Genomic DNA, 14454 nt, shown 5'->3' with positions numbered 1-14454 from the left:
TTCAGCCAACTAATATTACTAACCCAACATAATACAGGCCAATATTAATTTACTAGCCAGTAGCTGTATATAACCTAACGATTTTAACCTGATAAAAACAAATCAAATGTTTCAAATTTCTGTTGAAAGAAATCCTATCATGTTTAATTTTCTTTCTGTAGGCAAATCATTCGGGGAGGTGTCCATTAAGGAGGAATCGGTGTCAGCAGGCAGCTTTGGGCACCCTATAGCCAGCATAGGTAGGCTACATATATATACACCACCACATCGCTATCCACATAGCGATTCTTAATGTCATAACCGTCTTAGATTTTTCTGTTGTTTGTCTCTCGCAAGTCTGTAAACATCACCATTCCATTTGGTTACTTTGTGTATCCATGAAATTTTATTTTTTTTAATTTTCATTAATTTGATACTCGTGGGCATATAATTGGAAAATTAAATTTCTGAAATTCAGACATCATATCAATATAAATATTTCAAGAACCCAAAAAATACATATTTGTCTTAAAAATATTTCAAACAAAAGATTATATGTTTTGTAGTGAAAATGGGCTTGAATACTGCCTTAGTTTGCCTTAAGTTTTCCCTTCATAATGTGAAGTTATGGCTAAATGAAATGGTGACATTTTCAGCTCTTTGTAATGTATCAAGTGTGCATGGTACTACAGGTTTGGAGAAAGTTGGTTTGACTGTTTTTCAACATCATACACTGAGTATGTGTGATAAGTACAGAAGCAGGCTACCTTTACAGTTTTTTAACTAAGGTTTGTACTAGGCAAAAACTGCCTCTCTCTGACAGGTCATCACATCAGGTGGATTCTTGGAAATATGAAAGCATCACTTGCTTTCTTCCTTCCACATTGTGGTGGTTTTTTTTCTGGAAAGTCAGTTGATATGTTCTTCAAGTTAATTCTGGATTTTCTTGTAATACAACTAGGGAAAATGATTTGTTCTAATTTTGTGTACATGACAGATTTCAGAAAATAAAACAGATTCTGTATGTTGGATGATGACATGATAAAAGTCATCTTGTTCATTTGATGTTATTACAGAAGAAACTTGATGCTGCATGTCTTTGTTCCTCTACATCTGTTGTCTCTAATGTTCATTTTGGTGTATTTTTTGTGTCATCGTCAAATTGTTGGTATCTGTAATGTCTTGTGTTCAAAGTGTCTCGGTACATTATATAAAGTGTTTTACAGTAATGACTTTGTATTACTGTCTATAAGCATTGGTGGTAGACTTACTGCGCTCCTATCAAACACCATCTCCTGTGGATTCACTGTCAGTTGTGTATATTGTAAACAAACACTGGAAATTTATACAGTAAGACATAGAAATGAGTTTACCTGTTTAGACACAGGAGGCAGGAAAAGCCAACATGTTTAATTAATTTACACACCTCTTGTAAAAATGACATTTCTGTATACACATGGCATAAGCATGAACAAACATAAATATACATGACATGATGCAATAAAAATGACACATACATGAGTCAATGTATTAATAAATACAAATGATGTACACATGCTTAACAAATACTTCTACATTGTATATACTCTTATATAACCTAGCATACACCTGACATACGCCTGATCTAAATATATTCATTCATTGTACATACACCTGACATATGCCTGATCTAAATATATTCATACATTGTACATACACCTGACATACGCCTGATCTAAATATATACATACATTGTACATACACATGATCCAAAAATATAAGTTGTACATACAAATATGCAAATATACAGTATACATAAGGTAAGCATTTTATATTCAATATTATAAATCCATGGTGCATGTGTTCTTGTTTTTTTTTTGGCTTAAAATTTAATTACTTTGGTGCTGTTTATTTTTAATGATTTATCATTCTTCGTCAAATTTAATTGAAATATTAATGAAAGGTTTTCAATTAATTGTTTCACCAGTGTTATGTAAGTCTCTCACAGTACCAGTAACTAGCGATAAACTGGTCATTAAATGGATTTGTAGATCAATTGAATTCCTTATTGGTTCAAAGCTGGATGATATCACATACATGTTTATACATATGTATAGCAATAGGCCAAAGTGACCCTTACATCAGATTTACGATTACAATAAAAGTCATCAGATATTTGTGCCATCATTTTAGGCCTAATGGTCATCCCAACATGAATAATTCATTAATGCTAGTGGTATACTGCTTCCTGTGTCGATTCTGACCCTGTCCCGTTGAACCGTGTGGTCCAGTTGGTGCCAAGCGTGCGGCCAGAGGGCAGTGGCATCAAACATGTATGCTACAGTCCAGTCAGGTTTATAGCGAGCGTTTCATAATACTTAACTTAGTCATGTACTGTTAATGGTTGTAAGAACACACAGCTACCTGAAGCTGCTTGGTAGCCATTAGTCATCTACTGCGTGACAAATATCGTGATTAAACCATAAGCTGCAAGTCATCTCTAGAATTCTTCAACAAAGTCAGCAAATTATATCTATTCCTTTGATGATAAGTTTTTCGCCTCATTTGTGATTTGTCTGTTGATATATAGGGAACAAACTGTCCAACAATCTTTGTTGTAATGCCTCATTTCACTGTGTGAGATGATAATTTGTCATGTGTAGCTGTAACAACAGTTTGATCCCCCAACCCACCAATGAAGGTGTAATTCATGCCTTGCTATAACAATAGTTTATTTCCCAATCCTGTCCGAAGATGAAGGTGTTAGTTGTGCATAATAATAGTGAAGTGCCCGGTATAAAGGTGTTACTGTGTTTTAATTCCATCTTTATATAGACCTCATCTTCCACAATCACTACCATATGCCTATGCAGGTGACACTGTCCTTTCTACATTTAGTTTTAATACCCTGAACTCCGGTAACTCCCTTTGTGTTCAGTGTAGTGATACCGCAAGCAAGTAAAAACAGACAAGGAGTGATGTGATGAGCATCTGTATAGCAGTCCTCATGTTTTCTTTTCTTTTTTTTCTTCTGCTATCAACTGTGAACAACTCAAATTGTCTTATTTAACTCAGTCACCTGTTGGCTTTAAAAACTACTACATAGCTATAAAACTGACTTGATTTGTTGTGGCCTTAGGGTTAACAGTCCTCCGAAAAGCTGTGCTGTCCTCATACCTCATGAATGTCAAACAGAAAGTGCCCTCAATAAGCATACATCATGAGAAGTTTGTCAGAAAGTGACCTCTCAGTGTCCATTGGAGATATGACAGAGTGACAATAGCACACCATTTATTAACTTGTATTTATGTGGTAGAATCTTTATAACATAGTGTTGGCCAGGTTAGATTTTAAGCAGTATAACCAACCTATTGGGTCGTTTAGAGCTGGGTACTTGTGGCTGCTTGAGTGGAGCTGTGCAGCAGTACTTGTGTCGACAGAAAGGAATGTTAAGCAGGTGCACAGCACGACTACACATGTGGTTCGTGTGGATGGGGACTACCACTTGACACCAAAGCATCACACAATGCAATTCTGCTGAGTGTAGATCTACCCGGCTATTTAGTTCTTTGTAATGGTAGTGTGGTACACTTAGGTGCGCAATACCCAGAAGGAATGGGGAGAGGGATGTTTAGACGGTGACCCTGTGACACTGTGTCACTTGACAAACAACTTATTGTGACGGGCTTGAAATAGGTTTTATTCTTATCTAAACACAAACTGCCTGTCAAGGGGAATACCTATGGGAACTTCTCACTTGCCACACAATAATATAAATTTTATCTAACACAGGGTACATAAATTGTGGCAGAATATATGTCAGAAGAAAGAGACAGTCACATGTTACAATTGCACAGGAATACTGTCACGTAGATTCAGTGAGAGTGCCCTGCTGTGTATTTGGTTGGACAGGGATGCTATTACACATATAATGTTGTACAAGTTGATCATTCTATACATGGTATTCATACCCTAAGTTCAGATTGGACTTCCTTTTTGTGTGAGAGAGAGAGAGATGAAGAATCAGGTTCAGTGCTATGTGAACAATAAGGCTTCTATAGTACTGGTCTATCTTTAGGATGTCCTTGGAATGACCATGGCTGATCAAGTCATGTCTCTGAGGCTCGGGTATACAGCCTTCCTAGAGGCCATGGTTGAGCGAGCTCTCCTGTGGATGGTATGGGATGGTAACAGCAGTGAGAGTGACGTCACTGCACTGGAATCTCAGCATCTGCAGTTATTCATGAAAGTCCTCCTCAGAAAAATGTACACTTGTACAAATTCTAGATTTGTAAAGAACTTGTCATGGATGGGCTGGACTGTTAGCAGTTTGTAAACAAAGCTTTACACCCTCCTCTGTGATTAGAATTAAATTGGTTATTGATCGTTCAATGCCTCGTTCACACGATCTCTATAAGTACAGGACTTGAGATCCATAAATCTATGAGTCGGTCTTGTCTAAGACAAATACATGTTTAAACCGTATCAATATTTTATTGTTGAATTTTCCACACGAGTGTCCATACTCAGCTGACAAGTTCTCAGTCCTATACCACGAAATTCTGGGCAGTCTCAGTTAGCAAGCTCTAACGATGTTGACTGTGCATTGTGGGAATTAAATGCTTTCTGCGAGGTGGTCCATTGGCTAGATAAAAAGTTTTTACTTAATGAATCAACACAATTCAATCTTCCCTACAATTTATATTGATTAAAAAAGTAAACAAAAAAAAAATCAATGAAAATTTACATACAGATTTGGTTATAGAGTGTAAGTAGTCATAGTAACCAATTTAGCCCCAGGAGTCTTTTGATCCACCCTAGTTTAAGATGATCATGGAAATATTTCTGAAAGCTTTAAGCTGGTAAAGGAACTAACATTATAAAATCAGTAGCTGTTTGCTTGTGTGTATACTGTTTCCATTGCTTTCTCCAAGCATTACAATCTCCCAGCCTCTCAAATGCTGTGTACTTGATGGTTTTAATTTCTATGCAGCTCTGCCTCTTCAACAGTAGCATAGCACTGCCTCCTTTAAACTTACTTCCGAAATTATTTTAGTTTTAAGCTGATTAGTTGCCATGACAACAATTATCAATCATTTGGCTTTTGGTAAGTTACAAATCTCGACAAGCAAGCTGTTGGAACACTGAATACTATAATTATAAAGCACTTCATCCTCCAAGAAATGGTACACAGGAAGACAAACGGGACTGGCAGGCTGGTAGTGCAGGCTTCTATTATCATATTATATAGCAGTGGTCGGATTAGAGAAACGAACACCTACAAAGCCAGTGTTTGTATGGCGTCCAGGTAAAAGGCTAGGCTTGCCCATACAGGTAAAGGATAAACTATTAGGAGAACATGAGTCAGGGCTTTAGTGTAGTAGACAACCACAGAGGCTGACAATCACCATTCCATCATCATCTCTCTGGCCAATATCAATAAAAATATTGTTTTAAAGTCAAGGAATGGATAAATGATGTTCACAGTATAAAACTATAAATGGGGAAAAAGAAGAGAAATATCGGAATTAATGTTCTATTATATAGGAATAAATATTATTATCCCATTTTAACTCAAGTGCCGGTAAACTTTAAAGACATTTCATAAATAAATCAAAGTAGTAATTCGGAAAAAGGTGTTAATGTTCCCCAGTGTTTATCTGTTAATATTTTCTATCCCATTCTCTGTTAGACAATGGATTATTTAGACCCAAGCATTTGCACAGGTAGGTATATTCACCAGTTAATGTGCCCTTACACATGCTTTCCCTTGTGGCTGATAGTTATCAAGTGATGCACACACACAGTGCCCTACAGTGCAGATTGCACTAATTTGTGTTTACCAAATATGGACATGCTACACTTTTTAAAAAAAGAAGAAATGTTGAGCCATCTCGAAGGCTCGTAAACTGTAATTGTTAACATTATTTTATGTTATCCAAAGCTTCATCATACATGCTATTTTAATACTTTAATAAATTGGCAATGAAGCAGAAAAAAGATTTACGATAGCACAAAATGAAGTTGTGATTACATTGTGTGTTTTTGTATTTATGAAAGGTTATTTTTGTAACGTAGATGATGAAATCTGATTAGCTCCTGTGGCTGTACTTGACACTTGTAAGGCTATTGTCAGTCGATAGGTTTAGGCCCAGCACATACTCAGGTTATTTGGGGAGGAGGGGGAATCTGTATATTAAAGCCCAACTAGATTTTCTGTGGAGTTTTCACAAAACTTGTACAATGGGTCTATTATCAAGATATGTAATAATGATGGATAATGTTGAGCCTTGACTTTTGTTTTGGTGGGGTAAAATATCCATATCATTGTGTAGGGTGAAAGGGGATATTTTAACCTCAAGGTGATTATAGGTACTATATACAATGTATATACTGAGGGCGAGATTTAATGAGACAACTATAGCTATAGGTTTCATATATGAAGAAAAGAATTACTATATTAATGGTTGATACAAAGAGAAGTTGAGAAATGGTTTCACGTTTCGAGTATGGCCAAATAAGGGGAATGTTTTCAAGTCTGGTCACAAATAATACCTTGATCCATTGTGGAGCAAATACTATAGGGAAGGAGATTGTCAGAAACAGGCCTCTATTACAAAAGTCCTTGTGGGAGGGAATGGCTGGGTCTTAGCTACAGTAAGGTAGTCAGATAGTCAGAAACAGGCCTCTGTTACAAAAGTCCTTGAGGGAGGGAATGGCTGGGTCTTAGCTACAGTAAGGTAGTCAGATATAGGCATGTGTTACAAAAGTCCTTGTGAGAGGGAAGGGTTGGGTCTTAGCTACAGTAAGGTAGTCAGATATAGGCCTGTGTTACAAAAGTCCTTGTGGGAGGGAAGGGCGCGTGCTGGGTCTTAGCTACTGTAAGGTGAGACAGTTTGAGTCGTCCTTCATCCTTGTCATTACTGTCTCATTATAGAGCCTCTGGTTAGAACCAGTCAGCCACAGGAGCTCATGAGCCAGTCCCCGAGTCAGCCATGGCCGTCAGCCCAGGTATGATTCATGAATCAGTATAATTAAATCCTGTAAACATTTCCGCCTGACTGACCACTGCTCCACGGCTCATCGCCCTCTGTACAGAGCCGCCATCCTCAGAAACAATAATCACCAAGTTTAATGAATTGTCGCACAATGTGTTTTTCAGCATAAATATGCATTGGCTCGTGTACAGGATAGGTTTTTTGATCTCTGCCCTCCGTCTTCCTCTATTCATTCTCTTTTGCTCTCTCTCTCAGTCTTTCTGTTCTATGTAAACCTTATTAAATAAAACTATAAATATTTAAATATCACAATGCCATGATTAAATGAAAGAAAAAGCTGTGAAGAATTCCTATCGGCGTTTCTAATGATGAGGTTGTATTGTGACTGTATTTACAATCTAATCCTGCTGTCGCTCAAGTCGGACAATTTCTTATGCATTGATTGCAAATTGAACTCTAGTGCAATTCATTTTAACAATTAATGTTTATTGAAGGATGGAAAAAAAAAAGATATAAAGTTGTTAATTGCCTTGTTAGCAAGGAACATCCATCATGCCAGTGTCAGAACTATTTAATTCATCACATGTATTGTATAAGCCCATCAGAATTGTGTAGACATCTATAACAAATGACATCATGTATTATGACATTTTATAAAACAAATTCTCAGTAACTTAATGGTGGTGCCCTGATCAGCTATGAAGATGTTTACCTGCTTGACAATCATGTGTGTTTGGCTTCATGGGATAATGTGTGAAGGATGGTCGAACTTTATCTCAATGTCTTCATATCTACAACAAAAATTTAGCTCCATCGTAGTATCGCTATGAAGAAAATGTGGATCATTAAAATCCATACTCTGATAAGGGATTTGAGCCCTCACTGGGGACCTACTGTAAGGACACCTGGTAAGGTATTCAGCCCTCACTGGGGACCTATTGTAGGGACACCTGGTAAGGTATACAGCCCTCACTGGGGACCTACTGTAGGGATACCTGGTAAGGTATTCAGCCCTCACTGGGGACCAACTGTAGGGACACCTGGTAAGATATTCAGCCCTCACTGGGGACCTACTATAGGGATACCTGGTAAGGAATACAGCCCTCACTGGGGACCTACTATAGGGATACCTGGTAAGGTATTCAGCCCTCACTGGGGACCAACTGTAAGGATACCTGGTAAGGTATACAGCCCTCACTGGGGACCTACTGTAAGGATACCTGGTAAGGTATACAGCCCTCGCTGGAACACTCAACACCATCTCACATGAATATGAATGGAACTTCACAAAGAAAAGAGAAGTCTTACCAAGTGGCTCCAAATCACAACAAAAACAGAGGAGGAGTATATACATCACATTAATTTACATCAATAACAGGGAGACAAGATGGTCCAACCTGAGAACTAACTTCATTTTCTGTAGAACATGAAGTGTACCTTCTGTCATAAACATTTTTTATAGAACAAATGATAATCGTACATATGGTTTATATCCTAGAACTTCAGACATACAGGTCTATGTTTCAGCCCTTGAGATTGTTTGTTTACGTGCTAGAACTTTAGACATACTGGTCTATGTTTAGATTGTTGGTTTATGTCCTAGAACTTTATTAGCGTCCTATAGGTGATGGTGTTACATTGGTACATACATAGTATGTGTTTAGGATCCGTAGGTGAGGCATACAGTGCAGCTTGGTGCGACATGGACTCTTTGTTGTGTAGCATCGCATGGTTCAATTATTCATGGCCGATGGAAGAAGTTAATATTTAATAGGTGTAGTAGTGTATATCTGGCCTCCCTAATCTGGTAATTATACACGTAATGAATGCCGTACAGCACACCCCCTCTACACACTCTTTGTTCCCAAATAAATAACCAAAAATAATTGTCCAAATTGGGGTGGTTTTTATGGAGCTCTGTTTTCCTGGGCTTTGCTGACATTTGCACAGTAGACGTATGGTGATAAATTCATCAAGGGGTGCGATAGGTGAAATTTGAAAACAAAAAATGTGTTTCAACAAAACATAATGAATGTTTGAAATTTCCATTTCTATTGATTAGTTTTTGAGTCCAGTAGGTACCTGGCCCAGTAGTTGGTACAGCACATTGCTGTAGAATGGGTTTCCTAACGAGAAGGTTGCTTCATTAGCCTCACATAGCCTAACATCAAGGGAAATATGTGTCACAGTAATTCACTTATATATAGGTAGTTTACCAGGTAGAAAAGATCAGGTCAGCTTTGTATACCTATATAATATAGATGTATCTGCCTTTGTATACTAATATAATATAGATATACCTACACAAGGTATAAAGTACCAGGTTTACCTTTGTATACCAATATAATATAGATATACCTACACAAGGTATAAAGTACCAGGTTTACCTTTGTATACCAATATAATATAGATATATCTGCCTTTGTATACCAATATGCTAGGTAAACCTACATTAGGTACAAAGGATCAGGGTTTCTTTTGATGGATATATCTGTAAATGTTCATTGTAGATATAGCTAGTGTACTGTTAACTGACATGTGTAAATTTTGATTGTCCTAGCACAAACCAATATAAACAGGTGTGAATGAAGACTTTCTGTATTTGTCTATATGTGTGTAATCTTGTGTATCAGAATATCTGTAGTTTGGTATTGGAGCTATACAGAAAACCAATCCCATGTGATTTTTGATATGGTAAGATGAAGGTTATACTGATGTAGGTTTTAGTGCCTAATGTGCGTGGCACACCATATACGGCTTTAATGAAGACCTAGGGGTTCCTGTCGGCTGTACATGTCCCATTTTCTCTGCAGCAGTTAACCGAGTGTGTGTACGGAAGTATTTATGGGAACTGGGACTTTTTTTATGAGTATCATGGAAGCTAGTGTCTTATTTAGTTGATACAATGGCGGTGCCTCCCCTATCTGGACACCCGGTAATTTTGTCAAGTTGCCTATTTATTGCATTTGTAGAGGATCATCCGTCAACTCTTTCCCCAGTACTAGCCCGGCTGTTCATCTGTCTTACACTTACCGTATAATCAAGTTTGGCCCGATGGTCGGTGTAGGATTTTATTTAGTCCGATCAGTTTGCCCAGGATAAGGTCTGGAGATACTGGCCAGTTGTGTGTTTATTAGGTAGATGTCTTGGCACTGAAGTTACCATAGTAAAGGTCAGGGCATGGTTTGTGAGGATGTTGCGCTGGGTGCGAAGTTCATCATATGAGTTGTCACACAGTGAAAACAAAAAACGCTTATTGTATTGTTCTTAGTGTCAGATGTCCTCTTCAATGTGTTGAAAAAGAAATTGTAGGTGGATTACATACATATGTGGAATATGGTATGGGGTATCTTATTGAATGTTACAAATTATGGAATGATGGTGTATCTTTGCATGTTTTGTCAAAGTCAGGAGAAAGATATGTTTGTCCTTTTTTTTCATGGCTTGTACAGACAGACAATAATGTCAGGTCTCTATAAGCAAAAGATATTTCTGTCTTTTCATGCCTTAGCAAAAATGAAGTGTCTTTGTAATTTATATCCCAAGAGAAAATACAAGATATTATTTTTTTGTTTACTAAACTTCAACCCAATCTACACTTTCTTCTCTGTTTGCATGTAATTATGTGTGCTAGAAAAATTTGTTTTTGTTTTCCTGATTCGTAGCTAGTTTGATCTTTATATCTTTTCTATATTTTACACAATAATTAACAGTTAAAACTCTGAAGAACGTTTTCATTCTTGACACTGTAGTAATATGGAAAGTTATATTCACTATAAATATATTCTGAAATAATTTTCTTCCATGATTTGTCAACGACAAACAAAAAGTATGGAATCTGAGCAGTTGATACAAGGTGTCCTTTTTTGTAGGAAATTTTACAGATCTGATTCTCTAAATGATCTGTTAGAAAATAAGTTATGACAATATATATGCATTGTCCATTAAAATTTATCATCTGGATTACACACCTCACAGGTAAAGTGTGCTGACGATGCAAATCTTACAGGTAAAATCTATTCTGGTGATAACACACAAACTCACATGTAAAATTTGATAAACTGTTAAAACCTAGCTGACCAGGAAACTGAAAGATTTTCTTTTTTTTTAAGTTGTAATGTTATTTGTATGTTTAATACAAATATTACCTTGTTCTTTTGTGCATTTCAGCCTGCAAAAGGAAAGAGCAGGAACAACAGGCCCAGGACCAGAGGCACCCCAAAAAACCCCGGCTAGTGTTTACTGATATTCAGAGGAGAACGTTGCATGCAATATTTAAGGAAACCAAGAGACCATCAAAGGAAATGCAAGCTACAATTGCACAGCAACTCGGACTTGAAGTGTCCACTGTCGCCAATTTCTTCATGAACGCTCGCCGGCGGTCAATTGATAAATGGCGAGACGACAATGGTAACAACAATAGAGACAGTGTCCCCAAGAGCTGAGTTGTCGTGACGATGTCCAACAGGTTTCTCAGTGATTGTGGTCGGTCATCTTCGTTGTGCATCCATATTTTGTTCATCTGTCCATAGAACAGTCATTGGTGCGGCATACATCGTACCATAAACATTTCATATAAATATTATATATTGATGAATAATCATTATGTTAACAAGAATAGTGTGGGTATAGATGTGTGTAAGTGAAGGTTGTTATGTATGCATGTAAGGAGGTTTGATAAAAGTCCTCTCCCACATACCATGGCACAACTATAGTGTTCTATCTCATCAAAATCCACATGACCAGAGAATGGAGTTTATTTACATTCTGACCTTTTTGTTAAGAAATCCCTGATCAATCATTCCATTTACAAAGATGTATGTTTTAATTTATGTGAACTTTTTTTTATTTAAGGTACAAATATTTAAATTTTTTTAATTTTTAATTTTGTTTTTTCTTTTGTTAGACTTAAAGTCAAAGAATTTTTGTAGTTCACTTGAGTTATTTATTTGGCTCACAATTTGTTTACGTTGTGTTATTTAGTTTGATTTGAGGGTCATTATAAAACTTGAATGGAGTTTTAAAAGAAAAAAAATTGATGGCAAGGTATAGGGCAATATCAGAAGATGAGAATATTGATAGAAAAATCTGAGAATTTCCTTTTCACAATGTTAATACTGTGTTTGGAAAGGACATCTAACTGGTGTTCATCAAACACATTATTTTCGCGTAACACTTTTCTCCGATTGTGGGACAGACACCATTCCTTTACATAGTGCTAAAGCATTTTGACATCCCGTGCCTAATCGACTAGCACAAATTGGTATTGATTTATCATTTAACCTTTTTTACAACCAAGGTTTTTTTTCAATTGAGATTGAAATTCATAGCATTAGGTCTGTGGGATTTTTTTCTTTTTTTTTCCAAAGAGTTACATTCTAAATATTTCTAGTGTAGAGGTTGATTAAAGAGTTGAATTTCTGCTCTTTCATATTTATGATTCCAAAAAAGGTTGTAGAATTAGGTAACCATGATAGCTGTATTGCAGAACAGGTCGTAAAAAATTAAAATCGTGATACAGATAATTTCACATTGTATAAATACTTTGGATTGTCTCTTCAGGATGACAAACTCCATTGTGGCCAGCATAATTCTAGTCAGACACAAAAGTTTGCCTCAAAATACTAAGTCCATAACTTGCCATCATTTCCCTCCAAATGTTTAGTTCATAATGAAATACACTTATCTGTCTCATTTGTTTTGTTCATAACTATGTATTTACTAGGAATTCATCGGCAGGTGCTTATTTATTTTATTTATGGCTTGTTGTTGATGTTGTGTTTCCTGTGTTTTTATTTATCCCTGTGAATTTTTTTTTTTTTACATCCATGACATATCAATTCTACAACTGTACAGCACGCTGTATGTGTTCAAAACACCCCAAAGACTAAGATCTAGTCAGTCCTGATCATGGTCTTTCCATATCTTGACATGATACGCTTGGAACAAATTAATTAATCCATTACTGATCAATGTTCATTGATTCTCAGCAATCATTGTATCAAATTTGTGCAATATTTATTGATTTTTGTTGGTTTGTTCTTGAACTATTTAAGTACACACGTTAATTCTTTGTTGATTTTTGTTTTATTGTAATAATTATTGTTAATTAATTTATTTGATATCCTGATACTGCAGTCATGTGGAAAATTTTTGTGTTCACAGGAGGGTTGTAAATTTTTGGTTGATCATTCCAACTGATTTGTGTATACAGTGTGTCTGGCATTATTGTTTGATATCAGATGGGCAGTACAAATTGTATGTGCATATCTCTGATATCATTATGCAGTGTATGGGAAATTTATAGGAGCACATGTTGCATAGACTTTCTTACAAGTTGCAGAGTTGAAAGTTCAGCTTTTTCCATGCTGCATTTTGAGTAGAAAGGTCATCTTTATCCATCAACTTGTGAGAAGACAAAGTAACCAGTACTAATGCATCAGTTGAGAGAAAATACCAGCAAGAATCTCTTGAAATTGAAGGCAATATGATATGTTCAGTTGTTTTACAATTTAGTAAAACGATTCTTGTAACCAGAAATGATTGGAAAAAAGTGCTTTAGGACATAGGTGCACTACTTTATGTACAAATGTGTCCTAGTAATGTTGCATTTGTTTCTAGTATTTCTGTGGTTAAGTGACTGAATTACTTAAATTCGAAACATACACAAATCACTGATATAGCAGTTCAGGCACTGGTGTACATAGAGTTTCTCAAGTGTGACTCCAATTCTAATGGATCTAAGCTGGTGACAAAATCTGCACTCTTTCTTTCATTCCAGTGCCCCAGTTTTCTCAACCTTGTACTACACTGGGTTTGCAAGGTCAGTGTTTGGATCAGTTCTCCACTAAATATCTATTACTTTTGAAACCATACATTTTGTAGAGAGATGTTACACCTGTTTTATACACAAGCTTGAAGTTTAAAGTTTTATACCATTGAAAAATTAAAATATCATGGAATCCTGTTTTGATTAGATCAATTAACAAGCAATTAAGAACAAAAAAAAAAAAACATTCCAGCTCCATTTTAACTGCAATATGGTGAAAATATCAACATGTCTTTGATAACTTAAATCATTTCCTTAAGAAAATTTTGGAACATTCCATGAATGAATCTATTGCCATGTTAAATGTGTTGAAGAAGAAAATGTTTCTACTATTCCAGATGTTGCTTAGGGACCCTACGCAACTCTATTGTTGTTCCAATATTTATAATTAATTTATTTCTGTGTTGTGTTTTGAGAAAACCATAACTGTTTTGTGTTTTTGTAAGTGTTTATAGACACTATGATATATTTACATACTACTATATGCTTTTGATATATGGAACAAAGGCATGCAATAAGTCACTACACAACATACTGTCATCATGAGATGATTAATGCCTTTTATATAAAAACATTGTCATGATGTCATCATAATTATCATATTAATGTATTATGTACATAGACATTAGCATCATTCCCGTGTTTTATAATGTAAATACTGTGTATGAG

The 14454-nt window shown here is 36.0% G+C and overlaps 1 protein-coding gene across 1 annotated transcript in view; it reads left to right on the top strand.

Moving 5' to 3' along the window:
* Positions 1–11808, top strand: part of LOC132559711 (homeobox protein onecut-like) — a 28916-nt gene extending 17108 nt beyond the window's left edge. Inside the window, exons 2-3 of the mRNA XM_060224366.1 lie at positions 162–239; positions 11127–11808. Coding sequence (XP_060080349.1) covers positions 162–239; positions 11127–11401 — 353 coding nt within the window. The 3' untranslated portion in view covers positions 11402–11808. The remainder of the gene's footprint in view (positions 1–161; positions 240–11126) is intronic.
* The last annotated feature ends 2646 nt before the right edge of the window (positions 11809–14454 follow it).

The sequence above is a fragment of the Ylistrum balloti genome, unplaced genomic scaffold (assembly GCF_031769215.1).
Source record: "Ylistrum balloti isolate Yb309-2 unplaced genomic scaffold, AGI_CSIRO_Ybal_v1 Utg369568, whole genome shotgun sequence".
Classification (NCBI taxonomy): Eukaryota; Metazoa; Mollusca; class Bivalvia; order Pectinida; family Pectinidae; genus Ylistrum; species Ylistrum balloti.
This window is presented reverse-complemented; position numbering and strand designations above follow the sequence as displayed.